General features: G+C 43.5%; 5 protein-coding genes across 5 annotated transcripts; all 5 read right to left on the reverse strand.

The window, feature by feature from the left end:
* Positions 1–237: 237 nt before the first annotated feature.
* On the reverse strand, positions 238–4,853 carry RhiXN_10656 (uncharacterized protein; the record flags this gene model as incomplete). Its single annotated transcript, XM_043330472.1, has 2 exons — positions 238–1,258; positions 1,327–4,853. The coding sequence occupies 2 exons, from the start codon at positions 4,851–4,853 to the stop codon at positions 238–240; spliced, it is 4,548 nt and encodes a 1,515-aa protein (XP_043184569.1).
* A 1,387-nt stretch (positions 4,854–6,240) lies between these two features.
* Positions 6,241–8,528, reverse strand: RhiXN_10657 (uncharacterized protein; the record flags this gene model as incomplete). The annotated part of the gene is made up of 4 exons (XM_043330473.1): positions 6,241–6,555; positions 6,618–6,720; positions 6,770–7,443; positions 7,494–8,528. The coding sequence occupies 4 exons, from the start codon at positions 8,526–8,528 to the stop codon at positions 6,241–6,243; spliced, it is 2,127 nt and encodes a 708-aa protein (XP_043184570.1).
* Positions 8,529–8,864: 336 nt separating this feature from the next.
* On the reverse strand, positions 8,865–9,881 carry RhiXN_10658 (uncharacterized protein; the record flags this gene model as incomplete). The annotated part of the gene is made up of 1 exon (XM_043330474.1): positions 8,865–9,881. One exon carries the CDS (start codon positions 9,879–9,881, stop codon positions 8,865–8,867), a length of 1,017 nt encoding a protein of 338 aa, XP_043184571.1.
* Positions 9,882–10,150: 269 nt separating this feature from the next.
* Positions 10,151–10,654, reverse strand: RhiXN_10659 (Retrovirus-related Pol polyprotein from transposon; the record flags this gene model as incomplete). The annotated part of the gene is made up of 1 exon (XM_043330475.1): positions 10,151–10,654. One exon carries the CDS (start codon positions 10,652–10,654, stop codon positions 10,151–10,153), a length of 504 nt encoding a protein of 167 aa, XP_043184572.1.
* A 664-nt stretch (positions 10,655–11,318) lies between these two features.
* On the reverse strand, positions 11,319–14,177 carry RhiXN_10660 (uncharacterized protein; the record flags this gene model as incomplete). The annotated part of the gene is made up of 7 exons (XM_043330476.1): positions 11,319–11,694; positions 13,355–13,442; positions 13,497–13,682; positions 13,734–13,811; positions 13,860–13,871; positions 13,920–14,040; positions 14,088–14,177. 7 exons carry the CDS (start codon positions 14,175–14,177, stop codon positions 11,319–11,321), a joined length of 951 nt encoding a protein of 316 aa, XP_043184573.1.
* Between the last annotated feature and the right edge of the window lie 396 nt (positions 14,178–14,573).

The raw sequence follows: 14,573 nt of genomic DNA on the forward strand, positions 1-14,573 counted from the left end.
TGGTTCTCACTGATATGTACTAGCGTCTGCTCGCTGATCAATTCCTTAGCTGCTCGGAGTGCAAACCGATGTGTTCATTTCGTAACTCAGAGCTGATACACTGGGTATCGAAGCTTGGCGTAAGTGTCTTATGTTTTATTTGATAATGCAGCTCTCCGGAGGCTCGTCAGACTTGCGTCGATGGTTCGATATTGATTGTACTTACAGATGATGCCGATGAATCAATTGAACTAATAGTCACGCTTCCTTCTCCACTATTGATTGAAACGTCCTTGAATATACTAGTGTTAGTGGTAGCATAGTCGGCTGCACTTGTTTCAGTCGATTCAGAGCCACAATTGTTTCAGACAATGCTGAGTAAGGATCACGTGACGGTGTCGCTTGTAGCGCGCTCTGAATAGTGTCGTTCTTGCCCATGTCAATTTTATCCACCAATAAAGATTGTTTGCTTGCTTCAGACTCAAAGATCCTTACGGATGATTGCGCTGGTAGTAATAGATCATTGACAAGTCTAGTCGTGTGACTGTTGTTACACAGAGACGAAGATTCCGAACTCTTCATTGAAGCGCTAAGCTTAGGTATTTGCTGGGCCGACTTGCTTGATTCGTCAGGCAATATCGTCGATACTGGATGTTCCGGACCGGGCGGTCTAGTCGAGTCTAAAGCTAAATCACGTTCAATCTTAATAGCAGCTGAATCGACAGTAGATATATGCGAGTCGGTAGAATCGGCGTATATATCCATTATTTGCTGAATTTCACGGATAGTTTCAACTAGCCAGTCCTGCATATCTGGCGATAAATCGACTTCCAGTGGTTGAAAATCTGGACAATTTCCCGATGTTTTGCTGCAAATACTTGTTGCCGTCTCACCATGCTCTTGCTGACTAAGTGGTGTGTACGGCGCGTTAGTCTTAGAAGTAGCTTCTTCCTTAGTATTTGTATATAGGTCCGAAGTAATACCAATACTTGATCCTTCTAAGGTACTAAGTACTGATTGTTCGGCCAAACCTTGCGGCGCAATTGCATTTGAATGTGGCTTATAAGCTTCCGAAGATTGCTCTAAGCTATCTAGATATTCGACACTTAGGTTTCCGTAAGAGACTGACAAAGTATCTTGACTAATCAAAGGCTTCGAGTCTATTAGTGGTTTAGGACTTGAAGGAATCTTGACCAAGTTGTTACTATTGCTTGTTACCGTGCAATCTGTTTGACTAATCGATAGCGAGGGTAGAGCCGACTCAAGATAAGCTGTTCTGCTGTATTCAGGTGAGTGCCAATAGTATTACTACTGATCTGTGGCAGCATAGCGTCGACTGTTGAGTACAATTGGTCCAGGGACCCTTGAATCAATTGCGTTGCCTTTGGAGAAAGTTGAGCGGGTTTGCTTCTTATGTTCAATGCATGTATCTTGACTAATGCATTGGCTGAGTTCTCTGAGGCGTTGAGCAGGAAGTTTGTGACCAAAGATTTGGGCGCAAATTCAAGTAAGCGTTGCTGAGTAGTGATCAGGGATTGTTCCTTATCCGGCAATTCATGAGCCAATAGACCTTTGTCTAATGCCTTGGGTTCGACGCTAGCTGACACTTTACTTAAGTAACCTATATTGGTATCCTCGCACGAATTAGACAAGGGGTCTAGGCTAATCATAGGATTCGGCTTCAGCTGTGATTCTCTATGAATAGAGATGAGAGTTGAAACTGTTTCAGCGTTAGTCAATAGGTCTTGGTTTAAGCATGGCTTAGATTGCGACTGTCTAGGTAAGCGACTAGCTAAATATTCTTCCTTTGTTCGCCTAATACTGCTTGAGGTGTGTAGCACATCATTATGCGAAGCGTCGATTGCTTGTTTGGTTATCATAGATGAAGACGGAATAGTCGCCACATGGAATTCGTCCGGTGAATGACTAGCTTGCGAAGTCAACAATCCGCTAATTGGCTTAGGAGTTGCTTCCTTATAGTTTAACTCATTAATTATAGTCCGCTTATCATGTGTATTAGATATGTGAGTATCTGTGCTAGTAGGACCATGACTAGTAAGGTTAGACGGCGTTCCTGTATGCTTAGTGATTCCATTTGCAGTACTAGTTGTAACCAATGCATGCAATTGACTAAGGTTACCAACAGAGTGACGGCTGTTTATGTGTACCAGATCACACAATGCTTCATCTAGCAGTGGTGTAGTACTTCTGAACTGGTCGCGCATCATCTGCATTGACTCATTGTCTGATTGCTTAACAGGTTTGGCTAAGCTCTCCTTTCTTGATGTAATACCATTGCGTTTTTTGATTGTAACTAAAGGCTGAGCTATCTTGTTGACCAATAGATCGCTTAGCTGTTCATTAGATGCAATACCCTTTACGGCTTCTACTGGTATCTCATCAACAATGGGTATTGATTTGTCAACAGACTTCCAGACGGGCAATGCTGGGCTATTGTCACACTCTAGAGTAAACGTAGGTGTCGATACGGATACTACTTCCAAGTCGAGAGGGGTGGACGGCTGAGAATCGTTGAGTGATGAGTAGGAGCTTGAGCTCATTGTCATATGATTAGGCTGAGTACCCTTAACCGTTTCAAGGTTGCTAATGGTACTTCCTGCTGACGCATACATGTACTCAATGCTTGCTCTAGGACTTGTATGCCGATTTAGATGTTCCATTGGTTCTGAATGGGGCAGTCGAAGCTTAGCTGATGACTGAAACACTTTGGTCACTCTGTAATCATCATTGCATGTAGATGACATGGTAGGCGATTCGATTAGTGTTGTTTGAGTTGGCAACTTATCATGTGATAACTCATGTTGGTTCTTAGCCTCGTTAGGTAACAAATCCAGTAGGGAGTTCATATTCATTTGTGAGCTATGCTTACGTGGATCACCTTGTGGATGATTTGTTGCGGGTAAATGATTAGTCGATGACTTATGAGGCAAGTCTTGAACTGTTATAGACTTAGTAAGTATGTTGTGCAACCTTTGGATCGATCGTTCCATTTGATCCCTAAAGCTAACAGCAGCTACTTCGAACGCGCATGCGTCGAACAAGCATTTGGATGCCGGCCATTCTGGTGTTAGAAGCAGTAAGTCCAATTCATTTGATTTCCGAATGGTCTTAGCAACTAGACTATTATAGGCAATATGAAGTTCACCATATTCGGGCCAGTAGTGTATGTCTTGGGCAGGAATTAACTTGTTAGTGATGACGCAAGTCGGTCTGAATGTAGTAACTATATCTAGTAACTCAAATAAATGCGCAGCCCATGTTTCACATGATTGGTTCGGAGTGTAACTGTCTTGCTGAGTCGGCATGAGTAGATTATATAAGTTGCGTGCCAACCGCCGAAGTGTTCTTCTGGCTCGGCTAATTTCCGGGTCCAATCGGGTCTCAGAGATAAGTCCGGCACTAGCAGGCTGAAACGAGTAGTCTGCTATTTCCTTATCTGTAATCGCGTACGCGGGGGTATCAGGCAAATACGGTAAGTACTTCCTTAGTTCTGGACTGCTAGTTGCCGATGAACTACGGCTATTGTGCAGTGCAACCTGTTCTGGCGAGTGTTGGGAGCTAGTAGTCTCCTCGTGCTGCCATGTTCTAGGCTGTACCAGCCATTCGTCTAGCTGCACTGCAATTGTTGGCAAGTACTTGCTTAAATCTGGACTCTCTGCAACTGATTTGTTATGGCAGTCGTATGATATAGCCTGGTTTGGCGAGCGTTGAGAGCTAACCGTTGCCTGGCTTCGACGAGTCTTAAGCTTAGCATGCCCCTCATCTAGCTGTCTTACCGTTGCAGGTAAGTACTTAGACTCTGTATCAGGCTCGAAGCTTAGTTGACTGCCTGAGGCTTTGTAGCCGTTATCCATGTTGTTGACCAAGTGGTTATCCAGCGATGTATCATAGCTGATGCTATGATTCAAAGGGTCGACTGGGTCCTCACTGTTGTAGTTGATCAAGCTGTACGGCGGATCGCTTAGGGCGTACGATGGGTCACTTGCAGTATACGATGGGTCGCGTGGGATGCACGGCGACGTTCTCTCAGTTGACGGTGAGTAAATATTGTTCGGCAATGATTGTTTAGAGCTTAATTGTTGATATGAACGTTTGTGATGGTTGTCCATATAGCTTTCAACGCATTCATGCTGCGCCGTAGCCGTGCGGGCCTCATGAGTCGATGGAGTCGATGAGATAGCTTCCTTGCGACGATGGTTTGGGTCGAAAGGTGCGTCGCGCTCTCTGTACCGTTCCTTAGATGTATGTATGCTACCATCCTGTGCTCGACGAAATATATCCTTGTTAACCACTACTACGTTGTGCGTATCCGAGACCGTGAGGCTGTTGTTCTCGTGCTGGGAGCGTTTGTTACTAATGCTCCGGCATTGAGAGCTCTGTTGGGAGCGTCGGCTTGAGTTAGACGTAGTCTCAGTGTTGTTCGCATGATTATTATTCGTATCTAAGTACATCCTAAGAGCAGCATCTAAGTGTATACAATCGTCATTCATGTCTGATGAGTAGCGCGATTGGTGCTTTGGTCTAGGGGGCGTTGTCGACCGGGGCTGAGCTGATGAGGAAGTGGAAGGGGTAGCTTTGGAGTACTTGGTCATCAGACCACATTTGCAAGCGTCTTGATGGGTTCTCGGCGACAAAGTTGTTGAGTCGGGCAACCTGGCAGCATTAGTACTGTTGCTGAGGTCGATGGAGTGATTAGGAGAGGTAAGAGGGTGTCGAGCAGTGGGCTGAAGGGTATCCAAGGCAGTGCTTGTTGACGGCACCTGTTTGGACGTTGTAGAGCGATGTTCCCTTGCTGTCCGAAGCCCTAATTCAGATCTAGACGATCTGTGCGAGTGTTCTGGAGGTTTCCACATGCAGTGTTAGTACAACTATAGTAGTAAGACTAAGTACAAGTAATAAGAGACTACAGGTAAGAATTAAAGATGTAACCAACGCGATGCCCTGCGGTGGTCACCAATGTAGAGTAGGGTTTAGGGACTATGTAATTAAGTACAAAATATAAAGTGATTAATAGATCAGTTATCTATGGATAAAAAAGGCAATAGACTAGCTATATAAGGGTAAATTAGGTTAGTAATCAGGGTGATCCCTACACTTAACAAGTAATCAAGCGATTACTGCAGATGCAGGTGGTTGGTTCTGCTTATACCTATAGTATGAAAGTTAGTATCGAGTCTTAGTTACCTACTACAATTTATCTGGATTTGTTAGTAATTTATTTGACTGAGATCGCACTCAGTTAAGGTGTATATGCCGCTCTCAAGGCCTTAAACTCTCCCAACTGACTTACTCAAGAGGTTCAGGGTCGCCCTAGAGCCTTTCCTAGCTACCCAGTATCTGTTGGGACCTTGCTAGAGGCTATATGCGCCGAGATACCTTACAGGTTAAGTTCAGTGAGCTTAAGAGGCTAAGAAAGCGAAATAAGACACTCTAAACTAAGCTAAGAAGATCTAATAGATCTTCAAGTTCACACAAGGGGTAAGAATGGGATGAAAAGAAGGTTGTATTCAAAGGGTCTCCCTCAGGGGGTTTATATACCCCAGAGGGAGAACAAATAACTATATACATGATGTACAAAAGAGGAAGTTACATGAGAGGTACAGTCTGAGCTATTTGATACATAAAGACCAATTAGTCCCAATAAGTCCTAGTGGGATAGACTCAAGGTTATTTACAGAATGCTCTAGAGCATACATGACTAAATTACATTAGTGTGAATGCTAAAAATAACCTTGAGGCAAGGTAGGATCTCATAGAAAAAGCTAGAAACTTAAATGGTTAGTATCTCCATCAATTTGGCTCAGAATCAGACGATTCCTTTTTGGGAACTGAGATGCTGGAGCCTCCGACCTATTGGTATTTGTCCGCATAGTAATATGCCTATTTCCCGCCGAGATATCGGCGTCGGCGCGCCCCGCCGACCTTTGGCGCTTATTTGCAATTACTAAGCGCCGGCGCTTGCATGCTTACTTGCACTTGTTCTATGGTCTGTAAGTACCGTTCCTACATATAAATGTATGATACAAAAAATGCTATAAATCATAGAAATAATATTATAATCATTCCGCATGATTAGATGTGTATATATGCAAGCGCAATGAGGAAATAAAGTATAAAAGGTCTTGTAGCACCGTCAGTTTCCAAATATAGTAATGCCTATGCCCATATTTGGATAGAGCAAGTAAGATTACTACAGTTCGCACTATTCACTATTGGCAATTAGGGGCGCATATGTCTAAATTAGTCATTCCATAACAGCTTTGGTAAGGGATACTCATCTGGTACAGCTACTTCATTGAGACGTCTGTAATCCACACATAGTCTGGCTTTACTGTTGCGATAGACTACTATAACAGGAAATCCCCAAGCACTCTTGGATGGCTCAATGACTCCAAGTTTAAGCCATTCCTCAATCTGCTTGTCAATGACTTCTCTTTTAGCTGGAGAAGCATGGTAAGGGGTTAGAGATATTTCTTTAGTTCCTGGCCTTAGTCTAATTTCCAGTTGAGTGTTATGAGTACCAAGTCTACCATCTAATCCAAAGGCTAACTCATGCTTGCGCAAGACTTTTTCTAGTTTAGCCCTTTGATTAGGGTGAGATGTTCTGAGAAATTAACTTCTTGAAGGAATCTATCTGAAGGGACAGGTTCTGGGTCAGGTACTTCAGCAGTCTTGGGTCCTCCTTCAGGCGACTTCATTAATTCCTCTTCTTGCAGTAGGCTTTTCTTCAGCTTTCCTCTGCACCATGGCTTGTACTAAGGTAGCATACTTGATAATGCTGTCTTTTTCTTCCTTAGTAATGTCCTTTTCCTTTGCAAGGTATTCATTGGGATCATGCATATATCCAAGAATTTCTCCTCCTTGCAATCTTAAAGGATGTTCTGATAGGTTAGAAACCTGAATCTTAGGATTGTTCCTATCTATCAGGCAGTCTGTTATTGCAAACAGATGTTCTTCTTGTCGATGGGAATTGAAAGATCTGTCCATAAAACCAGAGGCTTGACCTTCCTTCCATATTGTCTTGACTTTGATGAGCTTGATGGTATGCGCTGGGATAGTAACTGTCTCATAGACTTTTACTTTGACAGTATTGGGAGGTAATTTCCTATGTTGAAGTCGCTTCTTGTAGGCTTTCTTAGAGATCTTGATTTTCTCAGAATTCTTGATGAATCCTTGCGCAACTTCAACCATAAAGGTATTACCTTGTTGGTCAATTCTTGGGCTGGAATCTGATTCTTCCACAGGAATAGAACGTCCTGTATCCCCAAAAACTATCCTTGTTCCATCTCCATTCCTAACTAATGACAGTTGATACTGAGATGCAAAGTCTGTTCCTAAGATAAAAGGTGTGTTCATGTGAGGAACTATGTAGGCTTCTACAATCATTTTAACTAATCCTTGTTCAGTATCAAAGATGATGGAAGGGAAATATACTGTGATAAGCTACTATTCCCAGTAACTTGAATTAACTTGAGTTTTTGTCCAATGCGCACTCTAGGTGATGGATCTAGAGTTTTAAGTATTGACTCATTAATGAGAGTGATCTCTGATCCTGAGTCAAAGGTGATGCGCTTCTTAGGTCCATTATTTGTCTGAAGCCAACCTTTGATGATGGTGGCTTTGGATCCAAAGAAAGCAGTTCCTGGTGGTCTTGACATTAATTGCTTGAGAGTGATTTCTTCTCCATTCTTGGCAGTAGCTGTATGACTACTAGCCATTTTCAGTTTCTTATTAAGGCTCTTCCTAGTGGGGAGCTTGGGTTGTACATATCCAGAAAATACAGATGAATCAGATTCCTTACTGCCCTGGTCAGCAGAGTTAGTACCCTGGCTGACAGTGGTCCCCTCCAGACCATGCTGTTCCTCCTGGGATCCAGAGCTGGGCTTAGCGCTGGAGGTAGAGACAGCTAATGACTGAAGGGGCTTATGAAAATCCTGCTCTTCCTCAGAAACAGACTCTTCTCCTTCAGTGTCATATTCTGTTTCATCAAGGTAGGCTTCATCACAGAGATCTTCATAAGCTTCCTGGGCTTCCCATTCATCATCATCTGCTTGTGCCATATGTGATTGCACAAATCTGGAGTTCTTCTTGGCATGCTTACAGTCTCTATCCCAGTGCATCATACTTCCACAGTGTCTACAAGGTCTAGCTTTCTTGTCTTTAGGAGTTTTACCTTTAGATACTGTAGAGTCATCCTTAGGGTATTTTGGTGGAGGATTATTTTGATGCCATCCTACTGGTTTAGATCCTGCTAAGTGTGAGCGCGCACTTGGCCTAGAGTGCCTGTTTCCTTCTAGTCTCTTGAGAGTAGATTGCATCTGGTGTAGTTGACGCTGTATGTCAGAGTTATGAGAAGAATCTTTTCCCAAAAGGTCCTCCTCATGCCATGCAATCTTGTCAAGGAAGTCTTCCCAAGTGACTATTCTTGAGGTGTCTATATGCGTGGTCCAGGACTTAGGAGCACCATTCATGATTTCAAAGATTAATTCAGAGTCAGTCCAGTCACTGACAATAGTGAGAGCTTCCATCTTCCTGATGACATAGTCTTCTGGGTCTCTTCTGAATGATCTTTATCCCTGAACCTGATGCGCATGGCTTCATTCTTGCTTCTGTTCAGGAAGGTCCTATTCATGAAGTGGATAGTGATAGCTTGCCTAAGTGCTGGCCAATCTTCAGTTATAATTCGCCTATAGTCCTTATCTAATGCATTGAACCATCTAAGAGCTCTTCCTGTGAACCTGAGAGGAATCTGCTGTCCAAGCTGAATTCTAGTGTAGCTACTATACTCAGCTATGTTGTTGATGGAGTCATCCAGCGCAACAGCTTCTTAGTGTCTCCATCCCACTCTGGGATTATGTCAGGTTTCAGCTTAGTATCAAAATGTACAGGAGCTGGATTGAAAGGTCTAGCTCTAGCTGCATTTGCTTGAGCATATGGTTCATTTCCTGGATCTTCTGGGTCGTTGGGAGGTCCTCCTCCATTCCTTCTAGGTGGGTTGTTCCTTCTTTACCAGAGTTATCAAAATCTCCCTCATCGCTATCATATGGTGGGTCATTTCCTCCTCCTCCTTCAGCTAAGGGAGCTAGTCTATCTCTAAGTTGATCCCTAGGAGGTGGATCATTAAACAGCTCACTAAACCTTCTAGAGGAGACCATACGTCCTACAATATGAGGAGGTAACCTAGTCCTATCAATGGGTGGTGCTGGAGGTACTTGAAGTTGTGGGACAGGTGCTAGTAGAGGGGCTAAGAAGTTTCCTCTCCTACTCATATTAGCTTCTTCTCTAGTAACTGGTGCTGGCTGCTCCTGTAAGTAAGGTAAATTGGTATGGATACTTAGAGGAGTTCTTCTTGATTCAGGAGAGGAGGTAGGTCTCCTGTGGGCACTTTCAGCTAGTCTAGAGGAGCGCTCTTCTGGGATTGTAGATACTCTGGTAAAGGATTCAGCTGGTATAGCTGGTCTTCCTGAGGATTGCCGATTTGCTCCCAAGGAAGATCTGCGATTAATAAAGTCAGCATGTGGAGGTGGATCTCTAAGAGGAATACTTGGGCCTGCAAGGCTAACTCTTCTAGCAGCGTTGCTTAAAGGTGGATTATAAGGTATATTCCTAACATTATCCTCTTCTACTTGGCTCCTAATCCTGGGAGTAGACTGTGCTACTGGGATTTGCATGGTATGAGTAGCAGCACTTGAGACAGAAGTAATAGAATCAGCAGGAGTAGCTGGGGCTATTAGTTCTGGGGCTACTTGGTCTCTTCCAGTTGATGATTCAGAAGAACTTAAGCCATCTATACTTCCATCTGAAAGATTGTTGATGTAGTCTTCAAGGGCTTGTATATTGAAAGGAGGTATAGCTGAAGGTTGTGCAAGGAACACTTGCATTACCTCTAGGTGATGATGGTAAGGTTTCTTCTGAACTAGTGGAAGGGACTATAGTGGGTCTAGGAGTAGGTGGTCTAGGTCCTAGAGATCTAGTAGCTTCTCTCCTAAGTCTCTCAGTCCTTTCTAAGGTAGGTGGGACTTGTAATGTTACATGGGTGACTCTTCTGGTATTCTTCCTAAGGGTATAGATCTAGAGGAAGAAGTAGCAATAGAGCTAGGAGGTGATGGTAAAGGTTCTGAGGGAATAAGTGTGGTTCCATTATCAGGTCCTAAATACCTAGGTTGCATAGTAACAGTAAGAGAGGCTTTGGATGAATGAAGACTACTAGGAGGTTGTCCTGGAGGAGTGCTACTGGAGGTGTGCAGGTTACAGTTGGAGGAGAAACTTGAGGATCTGGAAGTAAAGGACTAGCAATAGTAACTTGACTAGTGGGTTTGATAAGACTCCTTAGTAAGTTTTCTTGAGCCGCCTCCTGTGGAGTGACAGAAGAGGCTCTAGAACTTTTGGGCACTAAAAGGGTCATATCTTGCTTGAGTTGTAGGGTCCTATCCCTAAGGTGTTCTTGTCCAGGTTCTACCTCACTGAGATGTCCTGCAGAGATGACTGGGGAAGGTGGTCCAGTCTGAAGTTGTCTACCAAGGATCTCATATAGCTTCTGAATGAAACGCTCCATCTGATCCCTATAAGTGACTGCAGCTACCTCAAAGGAATGAGAGGTGAATAGACAGTCATGTTCTGGCCATTCTGGAATAGGCAATAGCTCCCATGTCATAGACGCTCTGAACAGTTCTCTTGATTAGTTTATTCAGGTCTATGTGTAACTTACCATATTCAGGCCAATGGTTGATTTCTTGAGCAGGAACTAACTTGGTAGTAATGCGACATGTAGGTCTAAAGGTTACTACAGTATCTAGTAGTTTGAAGTAGTGAGAAGCCCATTGCTCACAAGAAGGTGAGGGGTAGCATTCTCATGGGCTGGAGGTATCTCCACATGATAGAATACTCTTCCTAGCTGCCTGTAGACTTTCCTAAAACTATTAGCTTGAGGGTTCTTCCTGCACCAAGAGGTCATTTGGGTACAGTCAGGCTGATAGTTGAATTCTCCTGGAGATTCTTCATTTAAAGGGTATAAGGTAGTGGAAGGAGAATAGGGTAGGTACTTCTGGATAGCTGGGTCATTAGTAAAAGACCTATCATTAGGATCCAGTAAGGCAGCTTGAGTTTCCCTATGCTTAGATATGTGGGCTTCAGAAGTCTTTCCTTTAGATCTCTTAAGCTCATGAGAGTTCATAGGCTCAGAGGGCTGAGTTTACTAGAGGAAGGTTCCAACATCTCTATATCAGGAAGTCCAAATACAGGTATCATCCTCTGGAAGGTAGCTGAGCTAGCCTTATGACCAAAAGGTGAAGGCTTCCTTATAGAAGAACTTGGCTTAGCTAGCTTGTTTGCTTCCTGAATAGCTTCATATTCCAAAGGAGACAATCTTGGAGAGTGTCTGGATGATGACTTATGAGAGTGAGGGATATCCTTGAGCTACTAGGTCCTGCTTGAGGGTCTTCCAAGGCTGGCATGGAAGCATGTGGCTTGATGGGTGATTCATAGGGTTGGATAGGTTGGGGAATCACTAGCTCCTCAGGAGAGGATTGCTCAATAGAGTACCTAGTAGGTCCAAAAGGGTTGTTGGGACTATCTGTAGGTATGCTGTCTCTAGGAAGCACAGAGCTTCTAGGGGTACTATGTCTAGGCATACCTTCTCTTGAAAGTCTTGTGTCCCAAGGGGTCCTATTAGAGGATGCAGGTCTACTTGATCTTCTAGACATAAAAGAATGTTAGTAGAGTACCAATTAGAATGTATATACAAAGTGAAAGCTTGTACAAAAGATTACAGGTAAGAATTAAAGATAACCAACACTAGGCCCTGCGGTGGTCACCAATGTTAAGAGTCGTGTAAGTACAGGAGTAAGAAAGAATTACTATATACAAAATGTATATGGGAATAACTAAGAACTAGTATTAAGAATCAGAATATATGCACAGAATATATGCACAATATAGGCTAGGTTATCAGGAATAACAACTCCTAACAAATAGTCTAGCAACTATGAAGTGCAGGTGGTTGGTTATGTATAGTACCTTAGATGTTACTTAAGCCTAAGTGACCAAGGGTATGTATACTTAAGGTCTCTAGGATAGTACCTTAAGTAAGAGGGTTACCTGACTAATGTACAGGATTTATAGGATTTGCCTAATAAGTATAGGACTTATATATGCTTAAGTAAGACTTAAGACTTATGGGGTTTACCTAAAATATATCTAGGATTTATGAGATATTGTAGATAAAGCTATCTACAATATAAGGGGTATGGTGGATTGAAACACTATCACTCAATCACAACAATCCTTACAGTATCGTCGCACTATACTCAATGTTGAACTCAACAACTGTGACAGTCAAGGGGCACAGGGTCGCAGTAAGTACACTAATAGGTTACCCTGTGTCTGTTGGGACTGGCCTATGGTCTTAGTGCGCCAAATAACCTCCTATGCTATTTACAGTGAGTCAATCACTAAAGTAAATGCGCAGATAAGCTGTTAAAGGCTTGTGTGTATATGTCAATATATAAGAGTGGATAAATGGATGCATTAGAAGCGTCTTCACAGGGTCCTTTTATACCCTGAGAAGGCGCACAAACAAGTATATACATGATTGATACCAAGAGGGGGTACAGGAGGTACATGTGGCAACTGAAACACTTGAGGGAGCCATACTTGGTACATAGTAAACAAACAACAGATCCTAATATTTGCCCCAAGGCAATGTTTGCCCCAAGGCAGTATTTACCTGTGTGGGTCCTTAGATGTCCCAAGGCTAAGTGTTTCATCCTTGGAGTAAACAGTCCCAAAGGTAGGATACCTCTGCATTGGGTACTTACAGTAAATGGGGCATAACTCTACCAAATGTTGTCCGTTTTGGGAGTTTGACCCAGCGTTCTGGAGCGCACAAACATGCGCACCTAAGCGCAAGCGATTCGGCAGTGTGGGATGCCCGGGTGATGGAGAAAAGGCGCATTTAGTGCGTCGGCGCTTAAGGGCTGATTAAGCGCCGGAGCACTTGCCTATGCGACAGGGGGGACCCTGAATATTTCTGTGTGTAGCCACAAGATAGAATCTTGAATAATAAATACTACAAACAAGAGAAATATTACTTGTTACTGTTTATCTACTCAGCTGAATTATATATATTTAAATGAGTGAGAAAACAGCATATATGCAAAAGGCATTGCATATTAAGGGTATTCCTGAGCTTTGTAGGTTTTGTAAAGGTCACTATTGGATAGAGGGACCTTGAAAACCTTAGTTCGCATCTTTATCTCATTTATTTACTGTGAGATTACTAGTGTAATTAATAAAATAAGTACAGATTAAAGAAGAAATGTCATATCCATAACATCCGGCGTCTTTCTCAGCCGACGACTTTGCGCGTTTCTGGATCCTGGAAGTATTGGCGCAGGAGGATGCATGGGATAACTCGGAACTTCTGATTTTGGCTGCAATAGGACCTATAAAACTATGTAAGCGGCTGAATCCTGTGTTAGTACTGACAAGTCTTATACCTTTTCGCCTTCGAGGAGAACCCAACACTTCATTGCCTCCTTCCTTGTCGTCCGAGCTTGAGTCCGCCTCCAAACCACCCTCGCCTCCGCCTTCGTCCTTGCTCTCGTCATTTCTCTGCAAACTCTCTGTGTGTTTGGCGGAGTTCGTGCCCACAACCTTGTTAAACACTGGTCTACTCGTTGTAACTAGCATACATGGTAAGCAAAACACAAAATATAATCACATTAGATACTTACTACTCCCCTCCATCGGAGAATCCGAGTCTTCAACATCAGCATCGCATATACCTCGTAGGTTGTGCCTTGGCGCGGAAGCTATGATCTTTAGGTAAGCAAAGTAATCGGTACTTGTGTGCGACTCACCAGGCTCCAAGTCTAGGACTCAAACGTTCTTCTTGAACACAAACGAGCTCCTTCGCGTACCATTCTTGCGCCCAGTACCCGGCGTTGGGTAAGCAAAGGACGGGGGGACATCTTGGGACCGGGTAAGCCTTGATTCATGCGCATACATTTGTACTGACGTCTCCCTAACCCCAATGCTGAACTTGATTCTCGGTCAATGCTTGCGCGCCCAGGGTTGCGCAAACGCACTTGCAAAGTCGACGGTGATCTAGAGGCCAACCTTCGGGGGGCGCTAGGTGGTAGCACGGGGTCTTTGGATATAGATGCCCTTTCAGACATTGCAACGTAACAAGTGTACTGAGGAATCCCGAGGTTGATGGTAGTAGGTGTTTGGGTGAGTACCCTGAAATTTGCAGCTTCTGACGCACTGACCAGCATACCAAACAACGCGCACACGTCCCCCTTCTGGGAGAGGGTGGGCGCATCCTATTTAGGTGTTGAAGAGTAATGGATTGAAATGTAACGATGAAACAATTATGTATGTAATCAAATAAATATATTCAATTTATCCCAAAGAAACGAAAGGCCCAAAGTGTATATATACATCGGGCCCAGGCATTGCAGAGATATTGTCCCAATGGACCAGCATTTGTATCCCAACAATCGACAAATGCTGGACAGCCTGGTCTATTACTGTACCAAACGCGACAAAAAAGTCCAGTTCAAGCCTCGGCA

This window comes from Rhizoctonia solani, chromosome 11, assembly GCF_016906535.1.
Source record: "Rhizoctonia solani chromosome 11, complete sequence".
Lineage (NCBI taxonomy): Eukaryota > Fungi > Basidiomycota > Agaricomycetes > Cantharellales > Ceratobasidiaceae > Rhizoctonia > Rhizoctonia solani.